At 35.0% G+C, this 21417-nt stretch overlaps 1 protein-coding gene across 1 annotated transcript; it reads right to left on the reverse strand.

The window, feature by feature from the left end:
- Positions 1-13529: 13529 nt before the first annotated feature.
- Positions 13530-14917, reverse strand: LOC135128461 (trypsin-1-like). The gene is made up of 4 exons (XM_064055369.1): positions 14638-14917; positions 14339-14519; positions 13806-14265; positions 13530-13751 (listed from the first exon to the last, which is right to left on the reverse strand). Exons 1-4 carry the CDS (start codon positions 14696-14698, stop codon positions 13587-13589), a joined length of 867 nt encoding a protein of 288 aa, XP_063911439.1. The 5' UTR covers positions 14699-14917; the 3' UTR covers positions 13530-13586.
- Between the last annotated feature and the right edge of the window lie 6500 nt (positions 14918-21417).

The raw sequence follows: 21417 nt of genomic DNA on the forward strand, positions 1-21417 counted from the left end.
GGATGCAACAGTTAGTTTGTGGAAATCAACAGTGTCCAGACAATATCGTAGAGCTTCAAGAACAAGTGATATTTATCAACAAACATCTTGCGACGCTCTGACGCCTGTATTGCTACTCAGGGACAACATTTTCAACACTTCTTGTAGCATTCTAAGTTACTCTTATTTTTGTTCCAATAAACAATGTAAAATCGTTGTGGCAAGGACCAAACATCCGTTGAAATCAAAAGTCGATCGTCATGAAGCATTACCAAAAAAACTTTAGCACTGACCATTAACGATGAATGAATCCATGAATGAGTGATAAGCAGCAAAAAGTCGGTTTTACTTTTAATTGAAACTGAAAGTGTTTACGTCGTTTTTATTCGAACGTTTTTCCAACTCTGTTTACGAGGTGGCTGAGCGTCTTCGTATCGAAGGTGGTTCACGGAGGTTTTGCCCCATTCGATTTTCAATTTGTTTTTTCTATATTTCGATACTACCAGGGTGGGGAATACCGTGTTTAAAATTATTGCATATACAGGGTTATTCAGCTAAGATGATCCATTTATGTTTTTAAAATAGGCAACCCAAAATACCGATTCCACCTGAACCTGGATTACAAACAATGTTTCAAAATTGAATTGACTAATGACATTGTGAACGTCGTTTAAACGTAATTTTGACCCACGTCTGGTCAGGATCATTGCCGTAGAATACAAAACAGTTGTGTTATGCGTCTCTTCACGAGTTCTCATCTCATTTATGGGCATATATTAATCAAAAGAAAAATGTCTCGAGTATCCCAGGCCATGTGTTCAATAATGGTATTGAACTAACTGATCCACAAGAAATTGTCAATCATTTCGCGATTCATTTCAGTGACGTCTTTAGTAGTGATAATATCTGTGATAGTTTCCCAGTCTGTGATAGAGAAAGTGATATAGTGAGCGTCTTACACAATTTCGTAATAAATACCTGTGATATTTTGGATGCCGTCAAAAAAGTCAATTCTAATTTTACTATGGGTCCTGACAATGTGCCTGCTTTCCTTGTAAAAGACTGTATTTCTTGTTTATGTGAACCCCTTTGCTACTTGTTTAATTTAATTATTGCTGAGGCTGCATATCCTAATAAGTGGAAGTCTACTAAAGTTATCCCGGTCTTCAAATCTGGCGTACGTAATAACATCGAGAATTATAGGCCCATTGCAATAGTTTCAAATTTTAGTAAGATCTTTGAAAGAATTGTAGCTAATAATTTATATAGTCATGTATCTAATCAACTTAGCCCCAGTCAACATGGCTTTATAAAAGGAAAGTCAACTTCAACAAATCTGTGTGAATACATCCAATACATATCTGATTCTCTTGAAAGTAAAAAACAAGTTGATGTTATTTACACAGATTTATCTAAAGCTTTCGATGTGGTTAATCACTCGATTTTGCTTGATAAGTTGAGCAAATTTGGCCTGTGTAGTAATTTAATAAAGTTATTTCAATCCTTTTTGTGTAATCGCATTCAGTATGTTGAGTACCGTGGTTTTCGCTCTCAAACTTATGTAACTACGAGTGGTGTAACGCAAGGGTCAAACCTTGGACCTATTTTATTTATTATATACTTCAATGACGCACTTTTAGAATTTAAGTGTCCTATCTTTGTGTACGCTGATGACATGAAGGTGGCTAAAACTATTACCACGCTTGATGATTGTTACTCGCTTCAAAATGATCTTAATAATTTTATTATATGGTGTCACAATAATAAACAAAATATTAATGTAGCCAAATGTAAAGTAATAACCTTTTCTAGATCACCTGATACTACACAATTTAAGTATGAATTAAACGATACAGAAATAGATAGAATATTCCAAATTAAAGACCTTGGTGTTGTGGTTGATTCAAAATTGTCATTTATACCCCATTTTCAACATATTTGTGATCATGCTAATAGAATGTTAGGGTTTATTATAAGAAATACTGTCGGTTTTACCAATGTTGATTCTTTGCTTGTATTATATTATTCATTTATTCGTTCTAAACTGGAATATTCATCCGTCGTATGCGATCCATACTACAAAATTCATATATCTTCAATAGAGCGTATTCAAAGAAAATTTTGTAAACATTTATTTTATGTTAAATTCGGCAGATATCCCGTAAGAACTTGTTCGAGCGTAGTTCTTTTCAATGAATTTAATCTATACTCGTTGAAGGATAGAAGAACGGTGGCAAATATTATATTTTTACATCAGCTGATTCACGGGAAAATTTTTTCACAAAATCTGCTTGGTAATCTTAGTTTTCACATACCGCGCTTAAATTGTAGATATGCTGGAACATTTGCAATAGATTGGTGTAGAACTAATCAACATTTCTATTCGCCGTTATATAATATGTGCAGAAGTTACAATAATATTGCTCCTCTTGCTGACATCTTTTTACAGAATATCAAACATTTCACTTATCTGTGTAAAAATGCAGTTCTTACGCCACTGTAGTTGACATTCCTGCATGTTGAGTTATATAATTTTTTAGTGATTAGTGTTTAGTTATATAATTGTTTTGTATTGATTTCTTTCTTTTTTTGTTATATGTATTTGTGTATACTTATCCGGAGTTATGTACAAGTATCCACATAGATCTTTGTCTGTTGGATAATAAATTACGATTATTATTATTATTATTATTAAGTGAGTCAGTACGTTCTGCGTCAACCCTCATACAGGGGTTGCTAATTTATACAAAATATCTAACTTCTCATGTTTATAGTTATACATTTTATTGTGTCGAACACAGAATTTTTTTCCAATAGTATACTCCGGTGGTGCAGTATTAACCCTTAAAACCCCGTAACAGGGTTGTTTTCTAAAAAAGTTTTATTATTCGTTAAAATGGTGATAATATGCTTGCTTGCGTACCAGATTACCACCCTGGTGGTTATTCTGTACCTTCTGTGTGAGATGGGTGTGCGGATTATTCGCAGATTGTATTTGATTGGGCGACACTATGAATGTCGTTTAAACGCAATATTGAGCCAAGTCTGGTCAGGACCATTCCCGTAGAATAAAAAATAATTGTTATGTGTCCCTTTACGTTTTCTTATCAAAGTGGGTCGTTACGTTCAGCGTCAACCCCCTTACAGGGGTTGCTAATTTATACAAAATATTTATATAACTTTTTTAATCATGATTACAGTTATACATTTCATTGTGTCGAACACAGAATTTTTTCCCAAAAATATACTTCTCTCGGATAATATTAACACTTAAACCCGCGTAAAAGGGTTGTTTTTTAAAAAAGTTTTATTGTTCGCTATAATAGTGATAATATGTTTGCTCGCGTACCACGTGACCATTGTGGAGGTCATTTTTTACCTGCTTTGTGCGATTGGCGTGCGAATTATTCGCAGATTGGGCCAGATTGGGCGACACTGTGACCGTCGTTTAAACGTAATATTGAGGCACCTACGGTCATTATCGTTGCCGTACGATGCAAAATGGTTGCGTAATGTGTTTCTTTACGTCTTCTCATCGAAGTGGGTGGTTACGTTCTCCGTCGACTCCCTTATGGGGGTTGCTAATACGCAGGAAAATATTTATGCAATTTTTTTGATTATGCTTATCGTCATAAATCTTACCGTGTCGAACACAGAATTTTTTCCCAAAAATATACTCCGGTCGGACAGTATTAACACTTAAACCCGCGTAAAAGGGTTGTTTTTTAAAAAAGTTTTATTGTTCGCTATAATAGTGATAATATGTTTGCTTGCGTACCACGTGACCATTGTGGTGGTCATTTTTTACCTTCTTTGTGCGATTGGCGTGCGAATTATTCGCAGATTGGATTTGATTGGGCGCCCCCAATTTGGGATTGGATTTGATTGGGCCAGATTGGGCGACACTGTGACCGTCGTTTAAACGTGAAATTGAGGCACCTACGGTCCGTATCGTTGCCGTAGGTGCCCAAAATGGTTGCGAAATGTGTTTCTTTACGACTTCTCATCGAAGTGGGTGGTGACGTTCTCCGTCGACCCCCTTATGGGGGTTGCTAATACGCAGACAATATTTATGCATTTTTTTTGGTATGCTTATCGCTGTAAACGTTATCGTGTCGAACACAGAATTTTTTCCCAAAAATATACTCCGGTCGGACAGTATTAACACTTAAACCCGCGTAAAAGGGTTGTTTTTTAAAAAAGTTTTATTTTTCGCTATAATAGTGATAATATGTTTGCTTGCGTACCACGTGACCATTGTGGTGGTCATTTTTTACCTTCTTTGTGCGATTGGCGTGCGAATTATTCGCAGATTGGATTTGATTGGGCGCCCCCAATTTGGGATTGGATTTGATTGGGCCAGATTGGGCGACACTGTGACCGTCGTTTAAACGTAATATTGAGGCACCTACGGTCATTATCGTTGCCGTACGATGCAAAATGGTTGCGTAATGTGTTTCTTTACGACTTCTCATCGAAGTGGGTGGTTACGTTCTCCGTCGACTCCCTTATGGGGGTTGCTAATACGCAGGAAAATATTTATGCAATTTTTTTGATTATGCTTATCGTCATAAATCTTACCGTGTCGAACACAGAATTTTTTCCCAAAAATATACTCCGGTCGGACAGTATTAACACTTAAACCCGCGTAAAAGGGTTGTTTTTTAAAAAAGTTTTATTGTTCGCTATAATAGTGATAATATGTTTGCTTGCGTACCACGTGACCATTGTGGTGGTCATTTTTTACCTTCTTTGTGCGATTGGCGTGCGAATTATTCGCAGATTGGATTTGATTGGGCGCCCCCAATTTGGGATTGGATTTGATTGGGCCAGATTGGGCGACACTGTGACCGTCGTTTAAACGTGAAATTGAGGCACCTACGGTCCGTATCGTTGCCGTAGGTGCCCAAAATGGTTGCGAAATGTGTTTCTTTACGACTTCTCATCGAAGTGGGTGGTGACGTTCTCCGTCGACCCCCTTATGGGGGTTGCTAATACGCAGACAATATTTATGCATTTTTTTTGGTATGCTTATCGCTGTAAACGTTATCGTGTCGAACACAGAATTTTTTCCCAAAAATATACTCTGGTCGGACAGTATTAACACTTAAACCCGCGTAAAAGGGTTGTTTTTTAAAAAAGTTTTATTGTTCGCTATAATAGTGATAATATGTTTGCTCGCGTACCACGTGACCATTGTGGAGGTCATTTTTTACCTGCTTTGTGCGATTGGCGTGCGAATTATTCGCAGATTGGGCCAGATTGGGCGACACTGTGACCGTCGTTTAAACGTAATATTGAGGCACCTACGGTCATTATCGTTGCCGTACGATGCAAAATGGTTGCGTAATGTGTTTCTTTACGTCTTCTCATCGAAGTGGGTGGTTACGTTCTCCGTCGACTCCCTTATGGGGGTTGCTAATACGCAGGAAAATATTTATGCAATTTTTTTGATTATGCTTATCGTCATAAATCTTACCGTGTCGAACACAGAATTTTTTCCCAAAAATATACTCCGGTCGGACAGTATTAACACTTAAACCCGCGTAAAAGGGTTGTTTTTTAAAAAAGTTTTATTGTTCGCTATAATAGTGATAATATGTTTGCTTGCGTACCACGTGACCATTGTGGTGGTCATTTTTTACCTTCTTTGTGCGATTGGCGTGCGAATTATTCGCAGATTGGATTTGATTGGGCGCCCCCAATTTGGGATTGGATTTGATTGGGCCAGATTGGGCGACACTGTGACCGTCGTTTAAACGTGAAATTGAGGCACCTACGGTCCGTATCGTTGCCGTAGGTGCCCAAAATGGTTGCGAAATGTGTTTCTTTACGACTTCTCATCGAAGTGGGTGGTGACGTTCTCCGTCGACCCCCTTATGGGGGTTGCTAATACGCAGACAATATTTATGCATTTTTTTTGGTATGCTTATCGCTGTAAACGTTATCGTGTCGAACACAGAATTTTTTCCCAAAAATATACTCTGGTCGGACAGTATTAACACTTAAACCCGCGTAAAAGGGTTGTTTTTTAAAAAAGTTTGATTGTTCGCTATAATAGTGATAATATGTTTGCTTGCGCACCACGTGACCATTGTGGTGGTCATTTTTTATCTTCTTTGTGCGATTGGCGTGCGAATTATTCGCAGATTGGATTTGATTGGGCGCCCCCAATTTGGGATTGGATTTGATTGGGCCAGATTGGGCGACACTGTGAACGTCGTTTAAACGTAATATTGAGGCACGTGCGGTCCGTATCGTTGCCGTGGGATGCAAAATGGTTGCGTAATGTGTTTCTTTACGTCTTCTCATCGAAGTGGGTGGTTACGTTCTCCGTCGACCCCCTTATTGGGGTTGGTAATTTGTAGAAAATATTATGCAATTTTTTTTTGGTATGCTTATCGCTGTAAACGTTATCGTGTCGAACACAGAATTTTTTCCCAAAAATATACTTCTCTCGGATAATATTAACACTTAAACCCGCGTAAAAGGGTTGTTTTTTAAAAAAGGTTTATTGTTCGCTATAATAGTGATAATATGTTTGCTTGCGCACCACGTGACCATTGTGGTGGTCATTTTTTATCTTCTTTGTGCGATTGGCGTGCGAATTATTCGCAGATTGGATTTGATTGGGCGCCCCCAATTTGGGATTGGATTTGATTGGGCCAGATTGGGCGACACTGTGACCGTCGTTTAAACGTAATATTGAGGCACCTACGGTCCGTATCGTTGCCGTAGGATGCAAAATGGTTGCGTAATGTGTTTCTTTACGACTTCTCATCGAAGTGGGTGGTTACGTTCTCCGTCGACTCCCTTATGGGGGTTGCTAATACGCAGGAAAATATTTATGCAATTTTTTTGATTATGCTTATCGTCATAAATCTTACCGTGTCGAACACAGAATTTTTTCCCAAAAATATACTCCGGTCGGACAGTATTAACACTTAAACCCGCGTAAAAGGGTTGTTTTTTAAAAAAGTTTTATTGTTCGCTATAATAGTGATAATATGTTTGCTTGCGTACCACGTGACCATTGTGGTGGTCATTTTTTACCTTCTTTGTGCGATTGGCGTGCGAATTATTCGCAGATTGGATTTGATTGGGCGCCCCCAATTTGGGATTGGATTTGATTGGGTCAGATTGGGCGACACTGTGACCGTCGTTTAAACGTAATATTGAGGCACCTACGGTCCGTATCGTTGCCGTAGGATGCAAAATGGTTGCGAAATGTGTTTCTTTACGACTTCTCATCGAAGTGGGTGGTGACGTTCTCCGTCGACCCCCTTATGGGGGTTGCTAATACGCAGACAATATTTATGCATTTTTTTTGGTATGCTTATCGCTGTAAACGTTATCGTGTCGAACACAGAATTTTTTCCCAAAAATATACTCTGGTCGGACAGTATTAACACTTAAACCCGCGTAAAAGGGTTGTTTTTTAAAAACGTTTTATTTTTCGCTATAATAGTGATAATATGTTTGCTTGCGTACCACGTGACCATTGTGGTGGTAATTTTTTACCTTCTTTGTGCGATTGGCGTGCGAATTATTCGCAGATTGGATTTGATTGGGCGCCCCCAATTTGGGATTGGATTTGATTGGGCCAGATTGGGCGACACTGTGACCGTCGTTTAAACGTAATATTGAGGCACCTACGGTCATTATCGTTGCCGTACGATGCAAAATGGTTGCGTAATGTGTTTCTTTACGACTTCTCATCGAAGTGGGTGGTTACGTTCTCCGTCGACTCCCTTATGGGGGTTGCTAATACGCAGGAAAATATTTATGCAATTTTTTTGATTATGCTTATCGTCATAAATCTTACCGTGTCGAACACAGAATTTTTTCCCAAAAATATACTCCGGTCGGACAGTATTAACACTTAAACCCGCGTAAAAGGGTTGTTTTTTAAAAAAGTTTTATTGTTCGCTATAATAGTGATAATATGTTTGCTTGCGTACCACGTGACCATTGTGGTGGTCATTTTTTACCTTCTTTGTGCGATTGGCGTGCGAATTATTCGCAGATTGGATTTGATTGGGCGCCCCCAATTTGGGATTGGATTTGATTGGGCCAGATTGGGCGACACTGTGACCGTCGTTTAAACGTAATATTGAGGCACCTACGGTCCGTATCGTTGCCGTAGGATGCAAAATGGTTGCGAAATGTGTTTCTTTACGACTTCTCATCGAAGTGGGTGGTGACGTTCTCCGTCGACCCCCTTATGGGGGTTGCTAATACGCAGACAATATTTATGCATTTTTTTTGGTATGCTTATCGCTGTAAACGTTATCGTGTCGAACACAGAATTTTTTCCCAAAAATATACTCTGGTCGGACAGTATTAAACACTTAAACCCGCGTAAAAGGGTTGTTTTTTAAAAAAGTTTTATTTTTCGCTATAATAGTGATAATATGTTTGCTTGCGTACCACGTGACCATTGTGGTGGTCATTTTTTACCTTCTTTGTGCGATTGGCGTGCGAATTATTCGCAGATTGGATTTGATTGGGCGCCCCCAATTTGGGATTGGATTTGATTGGGCCAGATTGGGCGACACTGTGACCGTCGTTTAAACGTAATATTGAGGCACCTACGGTCCGTATCGTTGCCGTAGGATGCAAAATGGTTGCGAAATGTGTTTCTTTACGACTTCTCATCGAAGTGGGTGGTGACGTTCTCCGTCGACCCCCTTATGGGGGTTGCTAATACGCAGACAATATTTATGCATTTTTTTTGGTATGCTTATCGCTGTAAACGTTATCGTGTCGAACACAGAATTTTTTCCCAAAAATATACTCTGGTCGGACAGTATTAACACTTAAACCCGCGTAAAAGGGTTATTTTTTAAAAAAGTTTTATTGTTCGCTATAATAGTGATAATATGTTTGCTTGCGTACCATGTGACCATTGTGGTGGTCATTTTTTACCTTCTTTGTGCGATTGGCGTGCGAATTATTCGCAGATTGGATTTGATTGGGCGCCCCCAATTTGGGATTGGATTTGATTGGGCCAGATTGGGCGACACTGTGACCGTCGTTTAAACGTAATATTGAGGCACCCACGGTCCGTATCGTTGCCGTAGGATGCAAAATGGTTGCGTAATGTGTTTCTTTACGACTTCTCATCGAAGTGGGTGGTTACGTTCTCCGTCGACCTCCTTATGGGGGTTGCTAATACGCAGAAAATATTTATGCCATTTTTTTGAGTATAGTTATCGTCATAAATCCTATCGTGTCGAACACAGAATTTTTTCCCAAAAATATACTCCTGTCGGATAATATTAACACTTAAACCCGCGTAAAAGGGTTGTTTATTAAAAACAAATTATTTTTCGCTATAATAGTGATAATATGTTTGCTTGCGTACCACGTGACCCTTGTGGTGGTCATTTTTTACCTGCTTTGTGCGATTGGCGAGCGAATTATTCGCAGATTGGGCGAGATTGGGCGACACTGTGAACGTCGTTCAAACGTAATATTGAGGCACGTGCGGTCCGTATCGTTGCCGTAGGATGCAAAATGGTTGCGTAATGTGTTTCTTTACGACTTCTCATCGAAGTGGGTGGTTACGTTCTCCGTCGACACCCTTATGGGGGTTGCTAATACGCAGACAATATTTATGCATATTTTTTGGTATGCTTATCGATGTAAACGTTATCGTGTCGAACACAGAATTTTTGCCCAAAAATGTACTCCGGTCGGATAGTATTAACACTTAAACCCGCGTAAAAGGGTTGTTTTTTAAAAAAGGTTTATTGTTCGCTATAATGGTGATAATATGTTTGCTTGCGTACCACGTGACCATTGTGATGGTCATTTTTTACCTTCTTTGTGCGATTGGCGTGCGAATTATTCGCAGATTGGATTTGATTGGGCGCCCCCAATTTGGGATTGGATTTGATTGGGCCAGATTGGGCGACACTGTGACCGTCGTTTAAACGTGAAATTGAGGCACCTACGGTCCGTATCGTTGCCGTAGGATGCAAAATGGTTGCGTAATGTGTTTCTTTACGACTTCTCATCGAAGTGGGTGGTTACGTTCCCCGTCGACCCCCCTATGGGGGTTGCTAATACGCAGAACATATTTATGCAATTTTTTTGAATATGCATATAGATGTATATTCTTGTGATCGATTCAGAATTCTTTCGAGCCTTGTTCTCGGGTAATAAAATGTTAACAACTTATTCTATTCGTGAAGGGGGTGCTTTTTTCAAATAATTGTATTTTTCGTTATAATCGTTTCAATAAGCGTTTTATTTCCATAATAAATAATTATCTTTTACGGCATTTTATTGTAAATGATAACTCAAAGCCATTTTGGGAATCTAAACGAAAGCAACAAAATTATTTATATTAGGGACATCAATGTTAGTGATAAAATAAAATAAAACGTTCCATTTGCACGTTCTAGCACACTCCAAACCTAAATTGTATTTATTACATCACATTTTGCTTTTTAGATGTTTTTATTGGTAATACACAATTATTTCCAATTTTCACAATCAAATCCAATCAAATCCAATCAAAGCCCTTAATTGTGTTTGCCCAATCAAATCCAATATAAGTTCAAATTGAATCCCAATTAACCCAATCAAACACAATCTGGTCCAATCTAACTTAGATTGGGTTATATTGGATTTGATTGGGCATTTTTAACAGGGAATGTAAGACACTCAGTTCCTTATAATTTTTTAACTTCTGTAAGAGTGCATACTATAAATTTCTATAAAATCCATCTCATTATCATTAACCGCTGTAAAAGTTCTTCTTGTGTGAGTTTTGGTGTTGGGAATTTTGATTATTATTAAAGTCGACTTTTTCTTCAAAATTATTTTCTTTAGCTTATAAAGTTCATTCCGACGACAAGTCCCAGAAATGACGAACAAAAACAACCTAGAATTTCAACGTTTAAAGTAAACTATTTAAACTATAACTAACTGATTACCTTTATCACAGAAATTGATCAGCCGGTATAATATAACTTGATTTATTGACAAAGTTTTCGACTGTTTTTATTTATAGGTACTTATCAAATGGTTCCTTGCTTAAAAAATCCAGTTGATTTAGCATATGTGGAAATATCGGTGCTTTACTTTACGAAGTGTTGTTTGCAACATACTATAGACAGACGAAAGGCTTCTGGCCTTCATAATTTTTAATTTTTCATTGAAAAAGTTCATATCGAAAGTATCATTGATTTTGTAGTGATTTGCAAAAGATATGTGATCTTGCGAAATAATAATATTAATAATAATAATAATATATGCTTGTTTGTCAATTATAGGAATAATAAATTTACAACATATCCTGTTGGTAAAAACACCTTCGCTGATATGCTCAAGAAAATAGCCTCCTTTCTTACGCTCCGTGACCAAACAACCTACACTGGTCATTGTTTTCACCGATCAACTGCTTCATTGTTACTTGACATTGGTATGGATATTAGCGTTCTGAAAAGGCATGGGACTGGATATACATGTGCTACAATTTGGACCGGTAGTTTAATAATAATTACTTATTTCTTTAAATACTAGTGGTTCAAATGATTATTATAATATAAATATTAATGTAAATAAATAGTTCTCCTTGTTCATATGAGTATTTTTTGAAGGCGTTCAAAAAATATTGTGATATTTTATGGCATTTTACAAATGCAAAGGTAAATAAAAACATTCATGTTTTATTTAATCTGACATAGAACGCGTTATTGTAGGAGGAAATATTTTCATGTGGTAGCAACTAACCTAAGTTGGATATTCATTTACATATGAATGAATCAAATGTATCGCACAAACAAAGCCCGCACCAGAACAAAGACTATTAAAATGCTATCAAAATGTTACGCCAAACTTGAGCAGATCGCACTTACCGAATTCATTTTAAGAATATTATTTTTGTTAAGAAATCATGCTCAACTAGTCAAAATGATTAACATGAATGTTTATATTTATTTCATCACTTCTATATTGTGTCAACATTTTTAAATCGCGGTGACCAAATTAAAGACGTTTCGATGTGGAGGGTAATTTATAATTTCACTAATAAATTGAACGTCAGTGACGTTGTATCGCGAAAATTATGTATAAAATATACAAATTAATGTTTCCATTTTTTGTTGGCAGCTGTGAAAAATCAATAGATACATTCTATTATAAACTTAATTCCTTTCTACAGAAAATTATGATGATTAATTGTTATAGATTACATTTTAGGAAACATAACAACTACTTACATAGTTTTGCTCACACAAGTTGTTTTTTTAAGAGAGCGTGCGAAAACTATAAAAATTAATTTGTTGCTGAGTTGTTAATTGTTTGATTTTATAACGAATGATTTATTATATTAATATAATGCTGCAGGTGGGAAAAATAAGCGTGGATGTTGTAGGAGCGCATACCTACTTGGTTTCAGGCAGTTAATCTTCACGGTGAATTATAGAAACGCAATCTAGTCGTAACACTCTTACAAAAGATGCTCATGAAATTACTAGATCAAGGTCTACATTTGTTTTATCGCTTTAGGTTGTTGTACGAGCATTACTTTCCTTACGTGGGATCAGATATCTGCATAATTTCAGATGAGTAATAACACCACCTTTGTTGCCTAACTATAACTAAAACTGTCAGTTAACTATGATTTGTTGCATTTTAAAATCGTTAAATCTTTCATCTCTAGGTTTCGTTCTTCCCAAGACATTTAGAAAAAATTAATTGTTACTCTGCTACGATTTCCAAATATGTTTATGCCGGCAAGAACTAAAGAGAATACAATTTTTAGGATTTATCAAGATTTATCAAGATTTGAATCGGTTACTTTACCTATTAATAAAGTAAAACGGGATAAGTTTGCCATGTAAGCAACGTGCGAGTATGGAAAATTTTCCCATGAGTAATCAGCAGTCACTATCTAACCATAGTTCATAGTTTTTAAATTGTCATAAAGCAATAGGACGCTGATGGACAAATATTTATTAACAATTTACTATTAAGTAAAACATAACGCAACTCGTGAACAATAAATCGCATTATTAAAAAAGATTTAAAATTAACGAATTTTTCTTAGTCAGAGGGTGCGGCTGAATGTATTTATCGAGGAAGCTTTCTAATACTTTTAAAACCCATAACCCCATATTATCACCTATAAACTTCATTAAATAATGCCCGTTACGTTTATTATTAATAAAATCCTTTCAAATCTGGTAATAAACTAGACACATTTTTATACTTCAGTAATGGCGCATTGGGATGCATTACTTACACGTGTTAAGATGTTCTATTTGTAGTACTACAAGACTACTTTTTTGGAATTCATGACATCGTGTTTTCCATAATATTTGATAATTTGCGGTTTAAATGTATGTGGTTATGTGTAAGGAAAACAAAAGTGGCTGTCAAGTGAGCTATATTATTATTGTATATTTAAATGCAAGTATACACAGTATACAATAAATAAATAAATAAATAAACAAACATGCAACTTAACATAAGTTTGAAGTCAAAAGTAATTACCTATTATACAATTATATAAATAAATAATTTTTGGCAAGGGATATGGCAGCATAGTATATATAAGTTTACAGTACCTATTAAATTACTTTGAAAATAAATTATTTGTTCACAATTTCTCTAACCCAAGGAATGTATTCGGATATTCGAGTGTATAATCCTGGCAGAAACGGTCTAGCACAACCAATCCCAGTGGATACAATTCCCACAACCATCATTTGGTCAACTTTTCCAGTGGCAATCATAAGAGGGCCGCCACTATCAGCCTGCCAAAAACAGAAAATACTGCCACACAATCTGATCTGATGAGACTAACTTACCCAACAAGAGTCGACACCACCTTGCTCATGACCAGCACAAATTTGTGTGTCCTGAATTTTGGTTTTCTTTCCTTGGGACTTGTACCACTGTCTGCACTTTTCAGTACCGATGACATTTACGTGTGCTTTTTGAAGAACATTGGCACGTTTACCCTTCGAACTATCTTCATGTGTCCAACCCCAACCGGCGACAACAGCAGGAAGATCGTCTATTGGTGTGTAATCGTCTTCTGATGAAGAAGCTACTAGACAAGCAGGAGAGACAAATTCGGACCACACAAGTCTGTTGTCCATTTCCAAAATGGCAATATCATTTTTAACGTTCCCACAGGTGTACTCTGGATGTACAGTTACAGCTTTCAGGGTAACCTCATAAGCGTCGCTGGATTTATTTGTTAAGTCGTGCTGAGCAATCGTTACTTTTATGTGATTTGGTTTAAGAGTGTCGGTACCAATTCCGCTGAAACATACAGTACATTATATAATATATTAATTAATAATAATATGTAATTATAATTTTTCAGATTACTTACGTGCACAAACAGTGCCCCGCAGTAAGAATAAATCTATTACTAATAACGGTTCCTCCGCAGAAATGTCCACCTCTTCTTGTTATCGACACTAACCAAGGAAATTCTCCTCTATCTGCAGTATCACCACCAACAATTTTCCCTTCTCTTCCTTTAGATTTATGACCACAATTAATATCCGCAACTATAAATGACAACAAATGATGTTATGTTTTATTCTGCTTTGGAAAAGATTATGTATGGACCTTCACACAGTTTTAACTAGAAAACCAGGGCAAATATTATAAAATACTCATACTTACAGTTATTAAATGCGTTTATCCCACATATTAACATAATTATCAGCGAGCACTCAATTTGCATTTTGAATTGCGTCGAAAAGTCAAAATTACAAATTTTTTAATAAACACAACACAAATTTGTCACTACAGATTAGGGTCTTTGATTTATTAGTATTATTTTTATGATGATTTAAATGTTTTATTTGAATGTAGATACAAGTTGTTATTTAAGTACTTAATTGACTTATGATAAATGTTGGCTAAAACGTTTTTTATATATGAGGTGTGTGTATGTTATTAGCTAGTAGGGATTCTCCCCCTCCTGAGGTGGTGAACTTCAAGGGTAGCTCTCATTAAAATTCAATGGCAGTACTGATAACCTTGTCTAGCTTTGAAGGCTGCCATTGTTTTCAAACAGATAATAAAAGGTAAATAATGAAATGCAGTGTAGGTGTGTGTGTCAAAATGCAAGGTTTGTCGAATGTCGGCGGCGTCATTTTGTACCGTCTGTAGATAATTGCAGTGTAATTTAACAGGAAACAATTAGTTTGTCGGTTAGTTCAATGAATGAATTGCGCCATCATGTAATATACCACCTACCTTTATACGGTGCTACGAACTTGGCTCATATTACTTCATGGCTTTTATAAAGTAAGGTCTGTTGCTTATTGCCGATAATAATTTTTGATAAAGGACGTGACATATTTTCCTTTTTCCGTCCTATACGGAAAACTATTCTATTATTACATCCGCAAAACGATAAACCTTTGCTAAGGTTTTACATACAAAATCGAGAAGACGAAAGATTCAGTTGACTTTAAAGTGACTGAAGATTTTATACTCAAGAAGATATGAAGCTGTGGACTGGGCAGAGTAAAAGGATAGTAGGACGAAAGGAGGGATAGAAGAATGAAGTATTAACTGAGAGAATAATATCATACAATTATACAGTGGGAGCAGTATGTGGAGAGCAGAAGTGCATCACTTCTGGAGGGAAAAAACATATGAAGATATAACCTAGAACGCTAGAGATACACGAATATTTGTATGTTGTCTGTAGAACATAATTCTGAAAGGGAGGCAATACGGATTTTAGAACATTTGAACTTTCGTTAACTGTCGATAGTTTTAATAAGCGGTTAAAAACATTCCAGTTTTATACTAATTAAAATTCCATATGTGTGTGCAGGTTTTCTGGTTAAAATTTTAAGTCTATGGTTGGACAAGTCACCAAACCGAATAAGAAGGTACATATTTAATTAAATTCTGAACAACAGTAAATGTGAACATTCACACTGAAGTCTGATGTCGGATCTACGTGCCCCAAGACAAAATATTGCCTGAATAAAGCGTAAATGACGTTGTACACACCAGTAGCAGCCAAAATTTAGTTCCAGAGACGTACTTTTAAAATTTCATTAATAAACACTTAAAACAAAACATAATGCAAAGGGCGTAGGGACATATGTACATATTACAAAAAAAGAATGTGTTCATCAGTAGCTCCTCATAAACATGTTACAAAATTTTAGTAGTTATAAAAACGAGCTTCTGAAGAATGAGAAGTGCAAAATGAGGCTCAGACAAGTTCTGTTAACGGCAGAATGCAGAAGTATGCTAAAAAAGAGAATCAGAACTGAGGTAAAAAGAATACGATACAGCATAGGAGATTTAAATAACTTGGAAATAGCATGAAGGTATGTAGCGAAACTAGGAAAATCAGGACGTACATAGTGAGGATCAATGGAGTTGGATACTTACTGTAAAAAAAACGGAGAAACGTGCTTTAATGAAGACTATAAAACTTACAGAAAATAAGAGGAACATAAGGAAGCAACACTAACGAACCATAGCGAAAAAATAACCCATAAATATAGAGAAATAAGAAAATAACTGAAAAAATATTCCGGGCAAAGAAAAGACAATACAAGGAACACAAGACACACAGAACAAATTCCTAAAGAACTTGATCAAAACAGACCAAGGAGAATTGATACGTGAACCTATAAAAATCATTCAAAGATGGTTTGGAATACTTTAGAGAAATATTTTCGAGCAAAATTGAAGATAAATGGAAAACCAAGCTAATAAAAAAGATGGAGAGATGATAGTACCTCCAAGTAAAAATTAATAAAAATTGTAATTAAAAGAATGAAGAATGATTTTAGAACCAAAATATCAGATCTTTTCAATATTGGAAATACAGACCACTTGTTACGAATTCAAAGCTACAAGTCTACAATAGAATAGATAAAATTATTATCATTAAATAATTTAAAAAAGTCTTAAATCCGAAGAGTTTCAAGTAGACACAGGGAGATCCTCTCTTTACGGTGCTTTTTGATCTAATACTGGAAGTGGTAAGTTATAAGAAATATCAGTATAAAACATACAGTACTATTTTCAATAATGAACATCTGCTATCAGTATTTGCGGGCGACCTAGCAATACTTAATAGCAACATCAAAAACGGAACTACAAATTATTGCATCGAAAGTAGAAAAGAAAGCTGGAAAAGAAAGCCAACTACGAGTAATATATTAAACAGGAAATGAGTAGAAATTCGAAAGAGTTAAAAATTTATGTACGTACCTAAATTTTTAGGGTAATAATAGAGGACGATGGAAATGGATTCAAAAATCTGATCCCATTCTACTGAAGCCAACATATCTACTTATCAAGAAAAACAAAATGAGAATATACTAGACAATTATTAGACTTACAATAACTTACGTACGCGAGATTTGGAAGGTGGAAAATTTGTCTGAAGAAATCAGAGGAAGCAATTTTAGAGAGGTGGTAAACGAAAGTACTAAGAGGCATACATGGAGAACTAAAATCTGATGAGGGATATATGGATAAGAAGAATAAACAGCGGAAATAAAAACTTTATACAAGGAACTAAGCATAACCACGTTCTCTAAACTACAGAGACTGAGATGGTTAGGGCAGATAGAGAAGATGAGTAGAGAAAGAAATGTCTGGGACATGATGGATTTTAAGACTGCGTCGTTTGCCTCATCTTCTCTATACGTTAGGCAATGACGTGCACAATTGTAGAAAGCTTAGGGCACTTTGTCTCGAGATGCAATCGATTGTCTTATTTCCAGCATGCCTCGGAGGGTTGCCAAGTACATTAGAGTGTGCAGGGATGCAACATATATGATTAATTTTTTTGTAAATAATTACTGTTAGTTTTTGTTCCAAAACTTAATCAATTGTTTGATTTTATGCCTTACTTATTTCTATAAAATTTCAGCATTCTACTCCTTCAAAGTGTTACGTTTTTTTGAAACGCTGTGAACATTAACAGTTTTCATTAAGTATACAATTTACAAAAGGTTCTAAAAACATCAAAATTCACATTCAATGTCAGCAGTGTCTGAAGAATTTATAATACCTACTACAGCTATGGTTTCAATATATGTACTTAAGAATTAACACCAAAACAGAAATATTAGACCAAGTCACTTGCTATAAAATATAGATGAGATAGAAATAAATGCAAGTCCGAAAAATCAGGTGACAAATCTAATAATTCTAACAGAACAGTTTTCCGGTGGTAATGGAATGAGCTTTGGTATTGAGTAATGTAAGTCCCAAGCAATCAGAAGAGGCGTTGAAGTACCATATATAACCTGGAATAACGAAATAATAGCAGCCCAAGAACGAAGTAATACATACAAATGGAAAGAATTTAATGAAAGTAGAAAATACATTATGTGCTCCACTGCTATTCTCTTTTGGAATAATTAAATGGTCAAAAACTAATTGCCATACATATTCATTTCGAATACCGGTAACAGTTTTGACGAATTTTCAGTTACTTAGTTATTATGTAGGCATTTTTTGTTTAGCGTCCAGTGTTATTTTATAGTGTTACAATTAATATGGACAATTTTGAATAAAATCTGTTAAAATTTAAAGGTTATTGTTAAAAAATAAACAGCTAATTAGATTTACGAATTTAACTCGTTAGTAAAGAAATTTGCAATTTAATACCCTTAAATTTAGCAAGTGTTTACAGAATTGCCGCTACTATCTGTTTTAAAATTTCGACTTCTTATGATTATTTTCGTGTGAATTTTGCTCTTTCAGATTGTTTATTGTCATTGTTATCAAAACATGCATTATCATCGTAAAATACCAGATAATACCACCTTCTGATATGGAACTTTAAGTTCCAAAGAATATTTCTCTGAAAACAGGAAGGCAAAAAATGGATTAAAAAAAACATGAAAGCACAGCTTCCTAAAAATTTTATCTCTAAAATATGCAAGGTAGAAATACAGGGATGGAGATGTGAAAATTCTGTAAACACTGTTGTTTTTAGCTTGAATAGGAAAGATTAATTTATCCATTATAAAAATGACGTACATATGGCGTGAGCAGCGCATACCTATATTTTTGCAAATTGCAACATATATATTTTTCAACGGATTTTAATAGTCCGTCAAATTGATGATGAAAGTGATATATACAACACTTAGATATTTCACTTAGATATTTATTATATTATATTATTAAAATGAAAATTGAGTGAAACCAACAACCATCATTTTACGACAGTTTGAACATACTTTTTTATGTTAATGAATTATTTATTGTTTATCAACTGAAAATCAATTAAATATGTGAGTGTTGTATATCTTTGTAATCGCAATTTAAAAATACACTATTTTTTCTTCAAACGTCTCCAATTAAATTATAAAAGTAATTACAAAAATTGGAATTTTTAATTGTTGAAAATGTCTGGATCTATCACTACGGTTTCCCTGTCAAGAAGAAAATTTCAAAAAACAGTTTGCGCCTAAATATCGCTTAATTTTTTTATTATTTCCCGTTAAAAGAGACATATTTGCGACATAATTATTTAGTATGAGTGAGTAGGATTTACAATGCAAAAAGTCTGGAACAGTCTACGAAGTTGCTTATAAACGATTTTACTTCGAATTCTACGTATGTATCTTTTAAAGTTATCAAACTTCAGTGTGCTTTCGATACTTTGCTATAGTTCACTTTTTCTGACGGTTGTAACGGCAGAAAAAGGCTTTGTCTGCCGTCGTTAAGGAGCGGCTGAAATGTCAAAGTCATTTGTTGAGTTACAAAATGTCATGTTTTTTTGACGTTTGAACAATAAAAACATGTTCATTCAGAATGAACAGTTTTACTATATTTTAGCGAAATATCAGTGACCTATGCGTCTGATTGATTTTTCTTAATCGCTGATGTTTTGTTAGTTCAAAAGGTACAAGAATACCTGACGCGCTCCACAGTGATATTTATTGTTGTCGCAAGTCGAGATACTTTTATGAAAATTTAATTTTTTGGAGGTACCTAAAATTCAAACTTTACTTATCAATATAAATGCAAGTATTTGGTGTAACGCATCAAAATTAAAAAAATATATATTTATTTATTTCAATAGTTAACAGAACCGATAAATAGACAATGAAAAATTAGCACAATACTTTAGACCTTAGGTCGAAGTAATATTTTTCCAGCTTTTCCCACAACCCTGTAGGTATGAATACTTTAAGTCACATATTCTTCTTTATTTTTTTCCCACTGTATCTTCAATTTTCGAAAGTCTGTACTTGGCCCAGTTGAAAAGGTTTTAATAGTGTTTCTTTATTATTTTTTAACTAGTTTAAATAAGTCTAACTATTTTGACTTGTTCAGCGAATAGAGATCAGAATTTGAAAAATTTGTAGCGGTTTTTTTTTATGCTACGTATTTTTATTTAAGCAATTAACATTAATATAACTTATTTCTCAATTTTCTAAACAGTTTGGATATAGTATACTCGTAACACAGATAACTCATTTCTCAGTCTGCTCTATGTTGAAGTAAAAATACTTACAAGTTTATTTTTATTTCACAACTGCTCTCCAGGGGATATTAAAACGCGTGTAACAAATTTTTACTGATTTGATCGTTTTTGTAAGTTAAATTTAGGAAGAGAGTGTAAATATTAACAACATTTATTAAGTAATAATATTAATAATAACAACGCATAAACGTGGCTTCAGATCTCTTAATATGTTCTAAAACAAAAACTTCTTAACTTGCTGGATAATATTAATCACACATAAATTGAAACTGTTTTTTAAAGATTTCTTTAATAGAAAGCAAAATCTTTAAGTACATAAGTAGCTCAAACTTAGTACAGACAAAAGTTTGGTTTGTGTTATAATATACTGGTAATTTTATAAACAACAGAACACGAGCTTTTTCACATACTTCATAGTTATCATCTAGTTTCCGAACTTGAAAATGAAAAATGATTTTTAAGTATAGCATAACACATAATAAATGCATTTTTATAATAATAGGTCCTTTCTGGTAAAACTGTCTCAAATAGAAATGTATGAATATAAAATTACATGAAAGTGTACCATTCCTATCGCATTGTTCTAAATAATTCTAGTTCGTGGAATTGTTGATTCATAAATAATTATAATCTTTCCGGGCATTTTACCTTGTCACTGTCATGAAAGACCATCATTATTGTTGTTACTATGACCATTATCACAAACTTTCCGTTTATACTTACGTATAGAGTCATATCAAATTAACCTTTTATGCAACGAACTGTGGTTGAAGAAGCATGTCATTGTGCTGTTACATTATGATATTAGTAGATCTTTTTAAAGTAAACAGTAGCCGGCAGTTACAATAACAAAACAGAACCTTTCCTTTACTACGCAATTTAGTACGTTTAACTATAATTTAAATCTTTTAAGCTGCACGACTTCTTCAATTGCGGCGATCTTTGATGAGTGTTTATGGTAAAATGGC

Source organism: Zophobas morio, unplaced genomic scaffold (genome assembly GCF_036711695.1).
Source record: "Zophobas morio isolate AGI-343-1 ecotype UQ-CSIRO unplaced genomic scaffold, CSIRO_AGI_Zmor_V1 ptg000012l, whole genome shotgun sequence".
NCBI lineage: Eukaryota > Metazoa > Arthropoda > Insecta > Coleoptera > Tenebrionidae > Zophobas > Zophobas morio.